General features: G+C 41.3%; 1 protein-coding gene across 6 annotated transcripts in view; it reads left to right on the top strand.

Annotated features, from left to right (window-relative positions):
- The window catches only part of Clint1 (clathrin interactor 1), a 56,824-nt gene extending 39,860 nt beyond the window's left edge, over positions 1–16,964 (top strand). For 5 of the 6 annotated variants that reach the window (XM_031355020.1, XM_031355019.1, XM_031355023.1 and 2 more), the window contains exons 7-12: positions 262–508; positions 1,458–1,527; positions 8,991–9,065; positions 12,476–12,762; positions 14,148–14,352; positions 15,281–16,964. In XM_031355020.1, the coding sequence (XP_031210880.1) occupies positions 262–508; positions 1,458–1,527; positions 8,991–9,065; positions 12,476–12,762; positions 14,148–14,352; positions 15,281–15,627 (1,231 nt within the window). In that variant the 3' untranslated portion in view covers positions 15,628–16,964. The remainder of the gene's footprint in view (positions 1–261; positions 509–1,457; positions 1,528–8,990; positions 9,066–12,475; positions 12,763–14,147; positions 14,353–15,280) is intronic. The other variant, XM_031355022.1, reaches the window with a different exon arrangement.
- The last annotated feature ends 538 nt before the right edge of the window (positions 16,965–17,502 follow it).

Here is a 17,502-nt window from a genome sequence, read left to right on the forward strand (position 1 = left end):
TTTTTTTTTTTTTTTTTTTTTGCATATCACACTCCCCTTAGGTATATTCTAGACTTAACTGGGGAATTACACACATCTCTCTCCCCTCCCTCATACATACGCATCATTATTCAGCAGCCTAAATAATACTGTGTCGATCCTGTCAAACATCGTGTAGAGTTTTGGAGTTAGCACATTTGAAATTCCTTCACTCAAGTCGCTAAGGACTCCTTACAGTATTCCCCAGCCTTATTACGTTGTTTCATTTTTAATATGTTTTAGTGACAGCGATGAGGAAAAGAAAGCAAGAAGAGGCAGATCTCCCAAAGGTGAATTCAAAGATGAAGAGGAAACGGTGACGACGAAGCATATCCACATCACACAGGCCACAGAGACCACCACAACCCGGCACAAGCGCACAGCAAACCCTTCCAAAACCATTGATCTCGGAGCAGCAGCACATTACACAGGGGACAAAGCCAGCCCAGATCAGAATGCTTCAACCCACACGCCTCAGTCGTCAGCGAAGGTGCGGGCAACATGGGTCTACATGGCATGTTTGCCATAGTCTCTAAACTGCTTTCAGAATTCCTGCCATAGTAAACTGGGGCCTTTTAATCAATCGTATCAGTTATAGATCATCTGGCATATCCTGCTCAGTCATTAATAACAGATCTCTTTGGATAAGAAACCTCTTGCAGTGCTGAGACTGTCTATGCACTTGGCTGAAGTATAGAAATGTCCCTGGGGAGGTACATGGGGAGGTTGTGAATCCCAGGGTAGCCCATGTGCCCCCATCTCATGCCACTAGCATGGCTGATCTCAACTACAGTCTCTAGGGAAAGCATGGATTTGAAAGGTTGAAGAAGTGATAAAGAGCAGGCTAGCACTATAACATGGTTGGTGTGAAGTGCACTGTTTTCCAGATTGAAATGCAATACAAAGAGAAGTGAGTTAGAAGGAAATTCAGATGTTAGAACTTGGTTTGGTCATGCATGCTTATAATTTCTACACTTGGGATGCTAAGGCTTAGGTTCAAGACCACCCTGGGTAAGACTGTGTTTTGCGAAGGGTTGGAAAATGGTGCACTGTTTTCACTGATCCATGGCAGACACCTCATAATCACCTGTGATGTACATACTCCGGCTCCTCGAGGTCTCATGCCTTCTTTTGAACCCCATGTGACCTGCACACGTGTGCAGACATACACACATGTATGTTTCCTTAATAAAATGTTTTAAGACTATCTGAAAAAAAAAAAGCATACTTGGAGGAAAAAGACATATCCGTTAGGATTTCACGGTGCTTGTTATATGAAGAGTGATTTGATGTTTGCTCCTCCTATAAGGATTCAAGGCCAGCTACATTTTTTAGAAATCTAAATCTAGCCTTGTTTAGATGATTACAGGATTTCTGTCAGAATTGGGGATTGACACTGGAGGTCTTTGTAACCTTGCTCACTGTTTCCGCTGTTGCAGCCATCAGTGCCAAGCAGCAAGTCATCGGGGGACCTCGTTGACCTGTTTGATGGCAGTAGCCAGTCAGCAGGTAAGCTAGACAGTGACTGCGTCTTTCCAGCAACTGTGGTTCTGTTTTTTCTTTTTAGTGCTATATGAAAGATGGAATTAAAAAAAAAGTTCTAGTTGGGTATAGCAGTGCACACCTTTTAATCCTAGCATTTGGAAAGCAGAGGCAGGAGGAACTCTGAGAGTTCAAGGCCAGCTTGGTCTACACAGTGGGTACCAAGACAGCCAGGGCTATGATGTAGGGAGATAAATGATTAACCAGGCATGGTTATGCAGTCCTATAATCATTGAGGAAGGTCACAAATTTAAGGCTAGCTTGAACAAAGAGACCTTGTCTCAAAATAAAACTTAGAAAGGGGCCTGGGGATATAGTTTATTAGTAGAGCATTTGCCAAGCATTTGTGTGACTCAAGACTGTCCGGTCCTGCAGAAATACTTCCTGGATTCGCTACTGTGAATTAATGAGCGTTCTCTGCTATCTTATTGCCTAAAGGGAGAAGGTGATAATTTGGTAGCCCTTTTCCCTAATCTCTTTGGGGCCTATAAGTGAATCTGTGGGGTTACCTTGCTTTCTTGGTCTTACATGCATACACCCATTTCTCAAAGCTTTGAAAAGGATTTCACTCAGTGTTAAACCTTCTGACCTTTAGGCCTTGGGAGGGAAAACTGTTGGTTGTAATCAACAAATATCGGTGAATGGTAAACCTGACCTCAAATCACCGTGACGTGTGTCAGCTTACAGGACTTCCTCTCCTCTCCATACCGCTTCCTCCTTCAGAGTCTAATATGCTTATGACATTTTTCACAAAGATTTTGGAGGCTTTGTTGTTTGCATATTTAAGCTGTTAAGGTAAATTTTGCAGATGTGAAAATTTACATTAACATTCACCTTTTAAAATTTCCTTTTATAAAAATATGTGTTACTTTGCATGTTTTCATGACATGCTCTAAACCTTCATTGTGGTTGTCAAAGCAGATATGTTCATTACTTCTTTTTCATCTGTCAGCGATTGTTTGCTGACCCAGACACCAGTCCAGTGCTTAAAATGGAATTCATAGGCTCTTGGAAAAGTCAAATAAAGGAAGTAACTGTTAGTCAGAGGGTAATAATTGACTGTAATTACCTAGCTATAAACATGCTGGTTACTTTGCAGAAAAGGGAGCATTATATGAATATGTGTATAACTAACTCCCCATCAAGCATATTGTACGAGGGCTGTGGCCAAGGTGGAGTGCACATGCCTGTGCCTACAGTTCTTGGCAAGCAGAGTTGAGAGAGTTTCTAGGCCTGAGGAGTTCCAGAGCAACCTGGGCAACATACCCAGATCTGTCAGAAAAGAGAAAAGGGGAGCACGTCACGTTGAACAGAGGACTAAGCCTGTCTCCTTGATGAGACTAAGGGTTTTTTCCTTGTGATCTCCAATGTGTGCTAGATTTTGAATAACTCCTAAAATTTGTTTACAAGTACCATAGGATTGTACTTGACGACTAGAGTCTTTTTGTGTTTTTGAGACAGGGTTTCTCTGTGTAGCCCTGGCTGTCCTGGAGCTCACTCTGTAGACCAGGCTGGCCTCCAACTAAGAAATCTACCTGCCTCTGCTTCCCAAGTGCTGGGCTTAAAGGCATGCGCCACCACCACCCAGCAAGTCTTAGTAAACTACTGTATTCCAATAAAAACAGCTCAAGGTAAAAGCTTTTTAAAGATAGTCTTTCTGAGCTGGGCAGTGGTGGAGCACGCCTTTAATCCCAGCACTTGGGAGGCAGAGGCAGGTGGATTTCTGAGTTCGAGGCCAGCCTGGTCTAAAGAGTGAGTTCCAGGACACCCAGGGCTATATAGAGAAACCCTGTTTTGAACAAAACAAAACCAACCAAACAAAAAAAGGATAGTTTTTCTGAGGCTCTTTAAAGTTGATTACATTAAAATGTAGATCAGCAGGATGCAGGTTGAAATGTGCAAAGTGCAGCTATTTTTCAAGTTGTGTAAATAATTCCCAAAAGCAAAACTGTTTTCAGACTTCCTTGTTTGCTTTAAGCACAAGTCCATGATATAAATTGCTTTTCACAGATAGATTAGTGATTGTAAAATCACCAGTTCTTTTCTTTCTCTTGTGCTGTCATGAAAGTACTGGCCTAGGAATAAACTTGCAAGGCATCTGGTTTGACCCAGTTCTGAGATCCTTCTGTAACTGTCCTAAAATTAACCTGTGACCTAGAGAGACTGCCATACTCACAGTGACAAAAAGCTGCCTTGGGTTATTTAAATAACCTCTGTGTACTGTCTATGTGTATTTAAGATTTGAACTACAGTACAAACTGGTAGTTAGCATATAGACATAGTGTCACGGAATATCAGTTATTTTGGACTCCCTGGCATGAACTATTGAAAGGCTCTGTTTATGCATCTGTGGAATAATCAAAGAATTAAGTAACTGGGAAGACTGCTATGTAGGCATGACTTTCCTCCTCTGTGATCCCAAGATTTCTTTGAACAGAAAATTACTTTGAGCAGAAAGAACCCTTTGAGTGGTTTTTCTTCTCTGGTGTAAATGGTAGACTGACTTATATACATATAGCAGTTAATATTAATATAGTAACTGAGGCAGAATTTAAATGAAATCTGGAAGGTTTCTTGCCCTTAAAATTTAGCTTAATATTATCTCAAAAGCAGCTGAACATGGTTTGACATCAGAATTACTTTTTAATAACTTCATTTGAAATATATATTTAACTGTAGATCTTAAATGAAGTTCTGCTACAGAAGGAAGTTAAATTTAAATATTAGCACTTGCACATGAGAATGTGTAAGGACCTGCCAGATGTCCTATATGTATAATAAGACTACCATGCAAGTAATAAGGCCACAGACCACCAGTGAGGTAAGCAGATGCATATGGACACCCCTTATCAGATGAGCGTCTCCACAGCTGTGTGACCCTTTCTTCCTTTGGGTGTGTGCGTGGGGGGGGTGTCTTTGCATCTTCGTTGCTAGAACTTTACAGAATATCTGCTAAAATCTGTAGAATATCTGAGCAAATTTAAAACTGCATATGTGAAACCCAGGCTGTGTATCAAGTTGCTCTTGATATTGTTTTAATGAATGCTCCATTGTAACCTTCCATTACAGTCTCCTGAGGTGATGTTTCAGTGCCTTCTATATAACAGCTCATGTCTACACAACATTTTACTAAGTCCATGCTAGGAAATAGGTATTACAATTAGAAACTAAGCCAACCAAAAATAGAATGCTAAAAACACTCCATTTCTCTTTTAGTGTGAGTCAACCTTGCAGGCTTTGTCCTTTGTGAATAAGGAATTTAGGTCTTAACTTACTGTTCCACAAGCTGTATGTCTCTTGAGTGAAAGTAGGAGAGAAGCATGTCACCACCAGTACAACCAGAAAAACTGTGTTAATAGGACTTAGTACAAAACAGGGGTTCTCTGTGTAGCTCTGGCTGTCCTGGAACTTACTCTGTAGACCAGACTGGCCTCAAACTGAGATCTGCTTACTTCTGCCTCATGAGTGAGTGCTCAGATTAAAGGTATGCACTGCCATCATGTGTGCCAAGCTTAAAAACATATTTTAAGAACTGAAAATGTATCAAGTCCAAATTATTATCATTTGAACCTAGCTGTATTTTACGTGGATTGGAAGCACTGTGGAGCAGCCTCAGTAAATCATCTTGCATTTCAGTGGAAGTTGTCTTTAAGCTGAGTTTACTGGAAGTTGGTAGTGGTTTTTTTCACTGATGATGGTGATGGTGATGGTGATGGTGATGATGATGATAACGACGACTTCTTAAATGTGGGAAACAATTGATTTGCCCCAAATTAAATATACAAAGGTAACTATTAAAATTTTTAGTGAATATTATTCGTAAAATGTTTTTAAGATGAGACTTTGCCACGTAGCCAGACTGGCCGCACATCTGCAGCATTGGCCCCCCATCTGCTGCTCAGGTGACATCTGCGTGCCGCCTCCCAGGTGGACTTTGTGTGCATTCGGTGAGATGGACTTCCGCATTTGTTGTGTGGCAAAGCTTTGTGGCTTCTGGTTTGAGGTCAGCTTTTCTTCTGACCGTTCCTCTGCTTTACCCAGAAGCACTCGCTCTGAGTTACAGTAGGTAAAGTCATTTAGCCAGGTGACCACCATCTTCTGTGCTTCAGGTTTCTCAGCTTGAGGTTTTCCTAAATTATTTTGTGTTCCAAGCAGAAATAGTCCTGCCTCTCAGAGTCTCTGAGGAAAATTACGTTTTTTGAATACTGTGTTTGAACATCTATTTTATAGGCCAGTTGTGATTTTGCCTGTTGATGGTCTGAGCTCCTTTTTTTTCCTCTAGTGGAGATATTTGTTCTTACTGATTATTTAAATATTAGTCACTTACTTTATATATGTTAGGACTCTTCAGTTTTTAATGCATTGGATTAAACTCTGTATGTGGTTTTTTTATTTGTATTTCAAGCACTATCTGACCATATTTTTCTTGTTCCCAGTATTGCTCTGAAAAATTCCTAGTCCCAGCTGGTAAGGAGATAATAACCTCCTTTCTGGCCTGGAGAGGCCGATGGATTTGGCTTGTGGGTAATGGCAGAGCTCGTCTGGGAGTCTGCACTAATGGCAGCAGTGGCCTTCTCCATGCAGCACCCTTTGATGGTCTTCTCTGTACTTCCTTAGGGGTGATGAGGGAAGAGCTGGAGCAGAGGCACTTGTATTGAGTTAGTGCAGCATCATGCCTTTCCCTCCCAGGAGAAACTTGCCCCTTCAGAAACGGGTTTTTAGTTTCTGAAAGGCTTCTGACAGTTAAAGGTAGTTTTGTGGTGCTTCAGAAAATGTCAAATCCGTGTCAGAGAGCATGTGTGCCCGGTCTTACTGCTCTTTCCTGAAGTCATGCAGAAACCAAGCCACACATGAATGGGTTAGAAGCTCCTGTTGACTTTTGAATGGGTAGTCTTCATGTGGGTGGGAGAAGGGATCAGATACACTTGAAATACCACATTCAGGAAAAGCTTCTTAAAATCTGCTCCTTGCTGCTTTTATCTCCAGCGTAGATTCTTCTTTGTAACTTAGATTAGTTCAGATTTGAAGGTCTGTACTTGGCTTAGCATGAAATTCTCCATGTTCTTTATTCACTGCTTAGATGAAGCAAATTAATATAATCTGTTTTTAGATTCTTTACTGTTAATAGGAATTAGCATTCTATTAGCAATATACTTTATCAAAATGTTTATCATAAAGGAACAGAAAACAAATATATTAAGCACATACTCTCTGCAACATTCATTTCCCTGGTTTTATGAACATGTGCTTGTCTGGGATATACACATTTAGCTCGCTGCTCTTTGTGCTCATAGTATTTATCATGTTCAGTATACTTGTAAGAAAGAAAGAAAAAATCCATTTTGATACTGTCCTATGGATGAATTGTAAAGTAGCAACATGAGCTCTTGTCATTAGGAGCCTGTGGTTGGCTTTAGCTGGCTGCTGTGAGGATGTATCAGTAAGTGTGGGGATGGAGTATGGGGAGAAGAAACTATTTATTAGTTATGCCTGCTGATAGTTCACTACCTAGGTGTACATTAAAAAGAAAGAGCAACAGACATGTGTCAAAAACTGATTCTTCCCTTTATTGAGCTGGCCATCTAAGAAGGAGCGGGGGTTACACTTTAATTAACCCAGCTGAGTGGAGCAGATGGGGTAGAATGTCTCCTAGCGATAAAACAATCAGAAATGGCACCAGATGTTGGAGGCTGTCCCTGGTGGTGTTTGAGTGCTGCCCAGATGTTGCAGTCCCACCTGGCAAGTTTCTAAGCACTGCAGGCTAAGCAGCTGTGATGTAACCTCTGCAGCATTCATATATAACACTAAAAGCGCTCTAATTGAGCTGCTGCTCTAGACTTCTCAGGTTCTGGCTCTCAGGTAAAACTTTAAGGACAAGAAACAAAGCCAGCAGCTTAAAAGTTTTAGATCTGTGGTTTGTTAACTTATGTAGAAGAAAACAATACTAACACTTAAAGCACTGTAGTACACACTGTTGATAGAAGTAAATCTCTCACTGTACTGTTTATAAATACAGACTGTGCATAGGACATTGACCTAGTGGCTGTGATTTTGCCATTTTAAAAATAGCTATTCTGCTATAGTAATAAGGGCTGACAGGGTGGCGGCTCACATTACACAAGCCTGATGACCTGAGTTGGTCCTTGGGTCATGACCTGTGACTTCTGCAATGCATGTCATAGCATGTGTACAAGAGCCACACACACAATAATAATAATAATAACAACAACAACAATAATAAAGTAAATACCAAAAAGCTGATTCTTTCCTTTGTATGTTAAAGTATTTAATCCTATGTAGAGTAAACAAGTGGGAAACCATCCCTTCAGCCTCACCCAGAGGTCTTTCTCGCTCTTTGTGCTCGTTGATTTTAATGCAAACCAACTTTTAAGGTTTTCCTCAAATTCTTGTTTTTAAAACATTGGCATATGACTCAGTGGTTAAGAACACATATTGCGGGGCCAGCGAGATGGCTCAGCAGGTAAGAGCACTGACTGCTCTTCCAAAGGTCCTGAGTTTGGATCCCAGCAACCACATGGTGGCTCACAACCACCTGTAATGAGATCTGACGCCCTCTTCTGGTGCACCTGAAGACAGCTACAGTGAATTACACCGGAGCGAGCAGGCTGGCAGAGATCCTGAGTTCAATTCCCAGCAGCCACACACATGATAGCTCACAGCCATCTGTACAGCTGCAGTGCATTCATACACAAAATAAATAAAAATAAATCTTTTTTTAAAAAAAGCACATATTGCTTTTGCAGAGAACCCAGGTACAGTTGGTAGCACCTATGTCACAGTATCCTACAACTCCAGTTCCAAGGAGACCAGACACCTTCTGATCTCTTTAGACACCTGCATACATATGGCATATACTCACACAGCACACACATACACGTAAATAAAAGTAAACATGTCTTTAATTTTGAAATGTACAGTCTCCACACCCCTCGTGTGTGTGTGACTGTCTGGTTCTTTGTTTTATGTTCATTGTTTTTCTGGTGTTAACTCTGACATGGAATTTTCTTTTTCTTTAAAAATCTAAAATGCAGTGTGAAGAGCCACAGCTTCAGAATGGCTATTCTAACTGTGTAGAACTGCGTTGACATGTACAAATTTTGTGTCTGGTTAATTTCAATGTGTGATTTCATTCATATATAAATGCAATATGTATACATATATAATAACATATGTAATATATGATGTGTATGTAAAATAAAGTTTAAAAACTGGAGGGGGAAATGTCAGAAAGTCTGAGAATCCAAGAAAGATGGCAGAATGACAGAGAGAGCAGGTCAGCTTATGTGAGGGTGAACCTCTCCTATTGCATGTTGTTGTGTGTTGCTTAAAAAGGATTCCTGTTTAAAATTGCTTGGAATTACTCCACAACTCACACTGTTTAAAACATCCTCCCCATTCTTGCCTTTTAGGAGGATCAGCTGATTTATTCGGTGGATTTGCTGACTTTGGCTCAGCTGCTGCATCAGGCAATTTCCCTTCCCAAGGTATGAAATGCTGTGTGAAAAGTTATCAGAAAAGTTGACACACATAGAGCCACTAATCGACTTTTTTAATCCTCATAGAACTTATCATTTCATAATTTGCAATCAGTTTATCCACATGATATTTATTGGGCCAGTGTCTTAGGTATGCCAGATTAATTAACTTAGTTGTGTGCCACAAAACTACCAATATTCATAATATTCTTGTTTAGTCTTGCAGGGGTGAGTGTAAGGACACAGGATCTTACTTTAGAGCAAAAACGTAGTAATTTGTGTTTACTGTAGTTGACCTGATCTTCCAAGAATGAAAATGGGCAAATGCCTCAAAGCTAAGGATAAACACCACCTGCCATGGCTCCTCATATAGATAGGTATATCTGTAGAAGTATGTAAGTACAGATTAAGGTCCTTATGTCTCTTTGCTGAAGGTTATGAAAGAATGGTGATTCCTTTTTCATAGAGTCTGGGTTGTCTACAGTGTGAAAGACCACTACAAAAACAGCTATAAGAATCAGAAGCATGAGGCAGGGGCTGGAGCAAAGTGTTATGTAATTGAATTAGAGTTACTCTTCAGTTCACATAGACTCTATTGCTGTTAAAATAACCTGGATTAAATTTATCTAATGCCGGAGTTAGGGAGAAAAATGCATAGCTTTGTGCTTTGTGCTTTGTATTATTTTGACAGTCTCTTTCTATAAAACCCAAGTATTTCCCCCAAACTAGAATTGTTAGACTTCATTCTGGGACTGTAGTGCCATCCTAAGGCTGGTACCTTACTGTGGGCACATCAGAGTGGAAGGTAAACGTGCGCTACTGTACAGGCTCCCTGGGTAATCTTTGGTGGGTTTATGAAGTTGTCTAGTATGCAAATACCTGAATATGTTAGTGCAGCCTTCCTATACATCTCTATCCGTGTGTGTGTGTGTGTGTGTGTGTGTGTGTGTGTGTGTGTGTGTGAGATTAATGCAATCTCATCACCACTGCACAGGTGCCGAACCCACAGCAATGATTAATCATTTCTGAACAGTGTCAGCCCACTAGAAAGTGCATCCTTGCATGATCAATCATCTCAGGACTGAGTTTTCAAATGGGGCATCACACTTTGCCCTGGTTCCATCCATAACTCTGCTTAGTGGATCCTACAAATAGAAAATCAGGGTAAAGTTTATGTTCATTCAGCAGCCTTACTTAAAATGGGTTTAAAACATCGAATATCAAAAACTAATTTAGAATGCTTACTATAGTGTCTTGTAAAGAGTAATGGCAGGTTCCAGTAAAACCTCGAGTAAAGACTAGTAGTAGCCCACTATTGTTAAGTACAGAGCTTGGGGTTTCTCTCCCAAGGATGCTGCATACTACTCTAGTAATAGAGGAGTGTGATCTGCAGCATGACTGATCTCTCTTCTGATACTTAGCATCATGAGACAGGCTTACTATGGTGGTTACCTTTTAGGCTAGACATGCATTTCTAAACTGCAAAGACCATTGTGAGGACTATGCATTCAACACTTCAGATGCCCACCCTTATGTGGCCATTTCTTCACTCTACTTCTCAACTGCCACGGACTCGTATTCATGCATTTGTCCCTTCCTAAAGGAAAGATTGATTTACTTGGAGTCATGTCTAGCCTAGACAAAGTAATGTTTAAATATGACTTGTTTATATAATCAGTGTGCTTCAGATAGTGTGCTGTAAGCAGCTTTTCCAGAGGCCAGACACAACATTCTGGGTGGAGAACTCACTTGGACTGTCCAAGTTAATCCAGTTTAATAATATCAAACCTCAGATGATGACACATATGCCATTACTCCATCTCTCCTTCTTTACACTATAGATTTTGAGCCTAGGGCTGGAGAGATGGCTCGGTGGTTAAGAGCACTGACTACTCTTCTAGAGTCCTGAGTTCAATTCCCAGCAACCACATGGTGGCTTACAACTAATGAGATCTGATGCTGTTTCTGGTGTGTCTTAAGACACCTACAGCCAGGGGTGGTGGTGCACGCCTTTAATCCCAGCACTTGGGAGGCAGAGGCAGGTGGATTTCTGAGTTAGAGGTCAGCCTGGTCTACAGACTGAGTTCCAGGACAGCCAGGCCTACACAGAGAAACCCTGTCTCGAAAAAAACAAAACAAACAAACAAACAAACAAAAAAAGACACAGTGTATTCATATAAATAAAATAAATAGACCTTTAAAAAAAAAGAGTCGGGCCTAGAGGAGCTAGCTGATTAACTCAGGCTTGACTTCCTAATAGTTTGTCACTAGAATGTGTGAGCTCATGCTGGTTACTAGCCTGAAATGTGAGAAGGAAGCGTGTTTGGCTCACAGTTTCAGAGGCTCTGTGGCCAGCAAGTTCCTGCTTGTGGGCCTGGGTTAGAAAGGCTACTAGAGTGGAAGCAGAGAGGCTGCCAGGGAGGGCCAAATATGCCCTTCAAAGGCACACCCTTCCTTCAGTCTGGCCCCACCTCCTAATTGCTTCTCTGTATGAACTCATCTAGACTGGCCCACCGACGCACTTAGCACAGCTCTCATCCAGTCGCCTCTCTGTGCTGCAGATTGCAGACCAAGCCTTTAGTATCTGCCCCTTAAGCTTGCATTTCAGATTCAAACTAGCAAGAGTTCCCCTTGCTTTTTATTGAAATATACTGAGCAGTCAGCATACTAAAGCTTATTCTTGGTAGTAGCCCATGTGTAGTCAGTGGGGAAAAAAACAGAGTGAGACCCCCCTAACACAAACGTATTAAATGTTCACACTTCATTTTATTAGCTTCATATTCTCCATAGTTTGTTTTGTTCTTTGGATTTTTTGAGACAGGGTTTCTCTGTTATCCCTGTCTGTCCTGGAATTCACTCTGTTAGACCAGGCTGGCCTTGAACTCAGAAATCCGCCTGCCTCTGCTTCCCAAGTGTTGGGATTAAAGGCGTGCGCCACCATCGCCCGGCTTGTTCTTATTAAATTATAGATCGTGAACATGACGCTTTGCCAATTACATAGGTATAAATTGCAGGCTGATTTCTTTTTGAACCTTCTAAATGATGAGGGACTCTAATTTCAGAGTACCTCCCCACTCCCAGCAGGAAGTTAGCCAGTGTAGAATCTCCTTCTTTTCTGAGTCCCATGTGTTTAGCTAATGCAGACTTTGTTGTGTGATTTCATGATGCTTTTTGTATATCATGCATAGGTCTGCAAAGAGGTGGGTTTTACTTTGAGAGTTCTAACTTTCCTTTGCCACCTTGCAACACTCTTGTAATATTCATGAGGAAGGATAATGTCCAGATGGAGATGGGGCCTGTAGATGCTAACCTGCATGGACTCCCATCAGCTTCAATTAGTTGCAGTTCATATAGCTTACGTTTGCTCTGGGCACTTGAGAGTGCCTCTCACCCTTGCCTTCTTTCTGTCTTGGTAACAGCAACAAGTGGGAATGGCGACTTTGGTGACTGGAGTGCCTTCAACCAAGCCCCATCAGGCTCTGTTGCTTCTGGTGGTGAGCTCTTCGGCAGTGCCCCACAGTCAGCTGTAGAGCTCATCAGTGGTTCACAGCCAGCTTTAGGCCCACCACCTGCTGCCTCAAACTCTTCAGACCTGTTTGATCTTATGGGCTCATCCCAGGCAACCATGACGTCTTCCCAGAGTATGAATTTCTCACTCATGAGCACTAACACTGTGGGACTTGGTTTGCCCATGTCAAGATCACAGGTAAGTTGTCACTTTCCCTTGGGAATTGTTCCTTATGCCTACTAAGATGTTTAATAGCATGATGAGTTAGTAAAGACCACACGGACTCCTCCACCCCCATAGTCCAGTGTGGGCCTAAACACCATTAGGTGGTACAGGACTGCATATGGCATTCTGTAGGTTGCATTTTTCACACACTGGGTCTTTTGTGTGCTCTAGAAGACAGGGCAGTCTTACCTACTTACAGTCCCTGACACAAAGAGACATGCTGAAATCTGGTGGGTCACCCCCAATTAGTATTAGGTTGTGTTTAAGCATTGACTTGGGAATAGATGTTGTTCAACTCATGGAAAATAGTCAATAAACTGCTTTATCTGGATGGTTTGTATCGCTGTGCATTGTTGTTCATGTAGAAATCCAGTGGTTGATGATATCCCTGTTTCCGGCTTGTTGGCAACCTTCATTTTAATAAAGGAAAATACGTGAGAGTTTTTAAATTTACACTTTAAGAGTTTTACATAACAGTATCTTAGACTTGAACATAGTTGGAAAGTGAGTTGTACCTGGAATTTGCTAGTTAGGACTGAGTTTCTGATGCTAATCCCCTGTTTTAATGTATCGATCCTTGTCTTTGGGGTATTGGGATGAAGGAAGGGAAGAAAGAAGCAGAACAGTGACTGCGAGGCCAGCGGCATTCTTTCAGCCGTAGTATCCTCCTCCAGCCCTTCACCTTGGTAGACTTTTCATTTCTTGTCTTCCATTCCTTTTTTTTCCTGTCCCTTTAAAAATCATTTTTAGTAGCCACTATGCACCTCTGCTTCTTTCTCCTGAATTCCTTCTGTCAGTCCACATGTGTTTCTTGAGCCACTGACGGTGCCCACTTGAGGCAGTGGAGGTACACAGAGCCAGGAAACGCCAGCCAGGCCTCTGATGTACATTTGTCGCTTGATGGCTTGGGCTTTATGCCATGAGCAGACAGACCTGCATTCTGTTTTGTAAGGATCGATGTCTTCCTGTCCTCTGGCTTCCGTTGTTTTCACCCAGCTGGTGGGTCTCTGCTTCCTGTCCAGGTGCTGCTCTTTGGTTCCTACCCAGTAGCTCTGTTTTCCTGAGGTGGGGAGTTATATTAACCTGAAGTTGATTATTGTCCAGGGCATTTTTCAGAGATAGTGACTTCTACAGGACTGAGCATTGAGTTATGGGTTCATACCCAATGTCTTCAGAAGGCCCCTTTAAGACCGGGAATAGGTCAGTGAATGGGATGTAAAGTGAATAAGTAAAAAGAAATGTCTGAGCATTGAAGTCATTAGTATAAGGCATCGTGGTTAGTTGATATTCTGATGAAGTTGTCGTCTGATAACTGAGCAGCTGGTACTTCATTTCTAGAGCATCCTTTTCTCTTCCAGCCTCTGCAGAATGTTAGTGCAGTGCTGCAGAAGCCTAACCCTCTCTATAATCAGAATACAGATATGGTCCAGAAGTCGGCCAGCAAAACCCTGCCCTCTACTTGGTCTGACCCCAGTGTCAACATCAGCCTAGACAACTTACTACCTGGTATGCAGCCTTCCAAGCCCCAGCAGCCATCGCTTAATACAATGATTCAACAACAGAGTAAGTCACCTTAATAGATGAATTACTGGGGATGGGTGGAGTGTATGTGAAAGTGTATGCAAAGATCTTTCACCTAAGATCTTTCTGCTTAGTGTTGACTTGACACCCCTCCCACTGGCACACTGACTCTGTACTGTGCTTCTGGTTGTGATATGATCTATGAGTTCAAGGACAGCTGAACTACATGGAGAGACTGTGTTAACCACCTGGGCAGTGAGATGTAGCTCAGGGCTAGTTCTTTCCTAGCACCCCTACAGCAGCAGATTCTCCACAGTGCTCCAAAACAGAAAGTGGTTTTTCCCAGAATCACTGTACAGCTATTTTTGCAAACCACGATGAAGAAACAAAACCATGTGAACTCCCTAGCTCAGGGCCCTGTCTCATGGCTGTTCTTTTCTCTTGGGATGCTGAGGGATGATGGATGTCTGTGCTGTTGTCTTTCTTGTTCTTTCCATTTAACAACATAAATATAAGGGATTTTTTCCTATATTGAACATTGTCAGAGAAAAATGATTTTTAGATTATCTCCTCATACCTGTATACAGCCTCTCTTATTGGTCTCTTATTGATCATTTTCAGCTTTTTAAATTGATTTAAATTTGTATTTATTTCGTACATCTGCTTTTCCTTCTTACAACCCTCTGAGTCAAAGAATATAAACTTTTATAAGGCTTTTGGTAGACCCTAGCTGTGGACAGTTTATTGGGTGGGAGTCAGCAGTGGATTCTGTAGGAATGTTTTTGGGTCATGCTTCTCCCACTCTGTTTCTAGATCTCTAAGAGATGAGGCCAATATCCTCTGAATATTTGTTGAGTGTAATCAGGGCAGATTAATTGACTTTTTGGAATTGACAAGTCAGAAAAACATGTTATCTTTTTCTCCTCTGTAAATCTTTACTGAAGTCATTTTTTCTACTTTCTTCTTGTAGATATGCAACAGCCTCTGAATGTGATGACTCAAAGCTTTGGAGCTGTGAACCTCAGTTCTCCATCAAACATGCTTCCTGTCCGGCCACAAACTAACCCTCTAATGGGGGGACCCATGCCTATGAACATGCCCGGTGTAATGACGGGCACCATGGGAATGGCCCCTCTGGGGAACACCACAGGGATGAGCCAGGGCATGGTGGGCATGAACATGAACATGGGGATGTCGGCCTCGGGGATGGGCTTGACAGGCACAATGGGAATGGGCATGCCCAGTATGGCTATGCCTTCTGGAACTGTGCAACCCAAGCAAGATGCCTTTGCAAACTTTGCCAACTTTAGCAAATAAAAGGTTGTAACAGAGCGAGTGGAAGAAGACTCTGTAGCTGCAATAGGTGATGTTGGGATGGAAGGCGCTAAGCAGTTCCCTTTTCTTTTATCAGTTAATTAAATAACCCATATAAAGAACCAAAAAGGCCGGTGTTTCAGAAGTGATGCAAGAGCACTTCACATGAGGCAGTCAGGATCAGTTTCCGCAGTGAAGATACGCTCCTAATGGGGTGAGGGGGCATGAGAGCCTCTGGGTCGGGGAGCCTGTGTCACAGCATAGTCTGTGGGAGGACTGGCATGGATGGGGCTGAGTAAGTGTGCTTCACTCTCTAACTTTATACTTTTCTCTCCCTGAGGAACTTGATTTTTCTGTCCCTCAATCGCCTTGTCATGATTGGGTCTGTTCCTTTACTACCACTCTCAAGTCCATATATGAAATCATTAAAGTTGGATGATCAGTTTTTTATAAAAATATATATTTTTGTCCAAAAAAGGCATACATATGTGATTATGGCTAAATCAGAGGTAACTGGATGTGTGTGCTTTTGCCAAGGCTCCAGCAATGCTGCTAACTACCATCTGAGTTGTCATGGAATTGAACCCTCTTCCACAGCTGGCAATGGCTGTGAGACTTCGCCCGTGGCTCCTACAGTTACCCTGTGCAGAACTGGGAAACCTTTCTCAGGACTGCTCCGCGGTTCCTTGAACAGACGGAGAAGGAAGACTCTTGTGTGTTGTTTGTATGTAGCAGTTGTTCATTGCCCTTTGCAGTGACTGACTTGGCAAAGCTGCTTCCTGTGCGTATCCTTGTAGCCATCATTCAAGTCAGAAACAGTCAAAAGAGAAAAATATTTATTTTTATCTTTTTTGGTGTCTTTTCAAAAAATTGAAAGGTAAAAATACATTAAAACCTTAAGTTAAATGTACATGTTAGGACTCAGCAATGTTCACATTTAGATTTTATACCGTATTCGTTTTGTTTGCGTTTTGAGTGTGTACTATCGCATTAGCAATATGGTTCCAATAGAAGTTCGATATATATTATTAAAGGAGACCTGTAGCAGTCAGAGATTTTATTGATTTAATGAGAAATAAAGGAAATTAATTAAAATTTTTTTTTCCTGCTGTGATTCTGCATTAAGCTCACATGAAAATCATGATGCTAGAGTTTGGAATGCAAAATTAAATGTTTCAACCTCAAGCTGGGAATATTTTTTAAAATAAATACTATAAGTATCAAATTATTACCTCCCCCACTTTATGTTGAAAATTTTTTTATTGAATTGATACAACTTTGTTTCCATTGTATTCATAATGTTCTGTTCTATATAACATTAAAACATTCATTAAAACCAATGTGGACCCGCCTCTTCTCTCATCCACCAGACGAGAGGCCATTGGGGGAAAAATAATTATAATTTGGGCAAAGTAATTTTTATAAATAATTTAAAATTATTTAATGACTTCTCTATTCTCTCCTATCAGGCTCTACTGTCAGGAATTAAACATGAAATAGCAGAGACACCCTGCTCTGCTCTGCTCTCGCTAATGTCCCATCTACAACATTTCTAATTAGGCAGAAATCCATGCACTTCAGCTAAGTGGGAAGGAAAAGTGATTCATTTGCTGAATAAGAGATGAGAGAGGGTGTAATTAGCTGACTGCGGTTTTTAATCTTTCAACAATTCTGTGTGTTTAAATTAGTTTCAAAGAATGGGAGCTTTCAGCTGTTGTTACTTCAGAGCAGTCCAGCCAACCTCTGCTGGGCGTGGGATAGGCTGTCTGCATTTGCGATTGAACCCTGTAATCTTCACTTCTTCTTAATGGAGAAATAAGTCTTCACTTTCTCAAATTTATATATATATATATATATATATATATATATATATATATA

The sequence above is a fragment of the Mastomys coucha genome, unplaced genomic scaffold (assembly GCF_008632895.1).
Source record: "Mastomys coucha isolate ucsf_1 unplaced genomic scaffold, UCSF_Mcou_1 pScaffold5, whole genome shotgun sequence".
Lineage (NCBI taxonomy): Eukaryota > Metazoa > Chordata > Mammalia > Rodentia > Muridae > Mastomys > Mastomys coucha.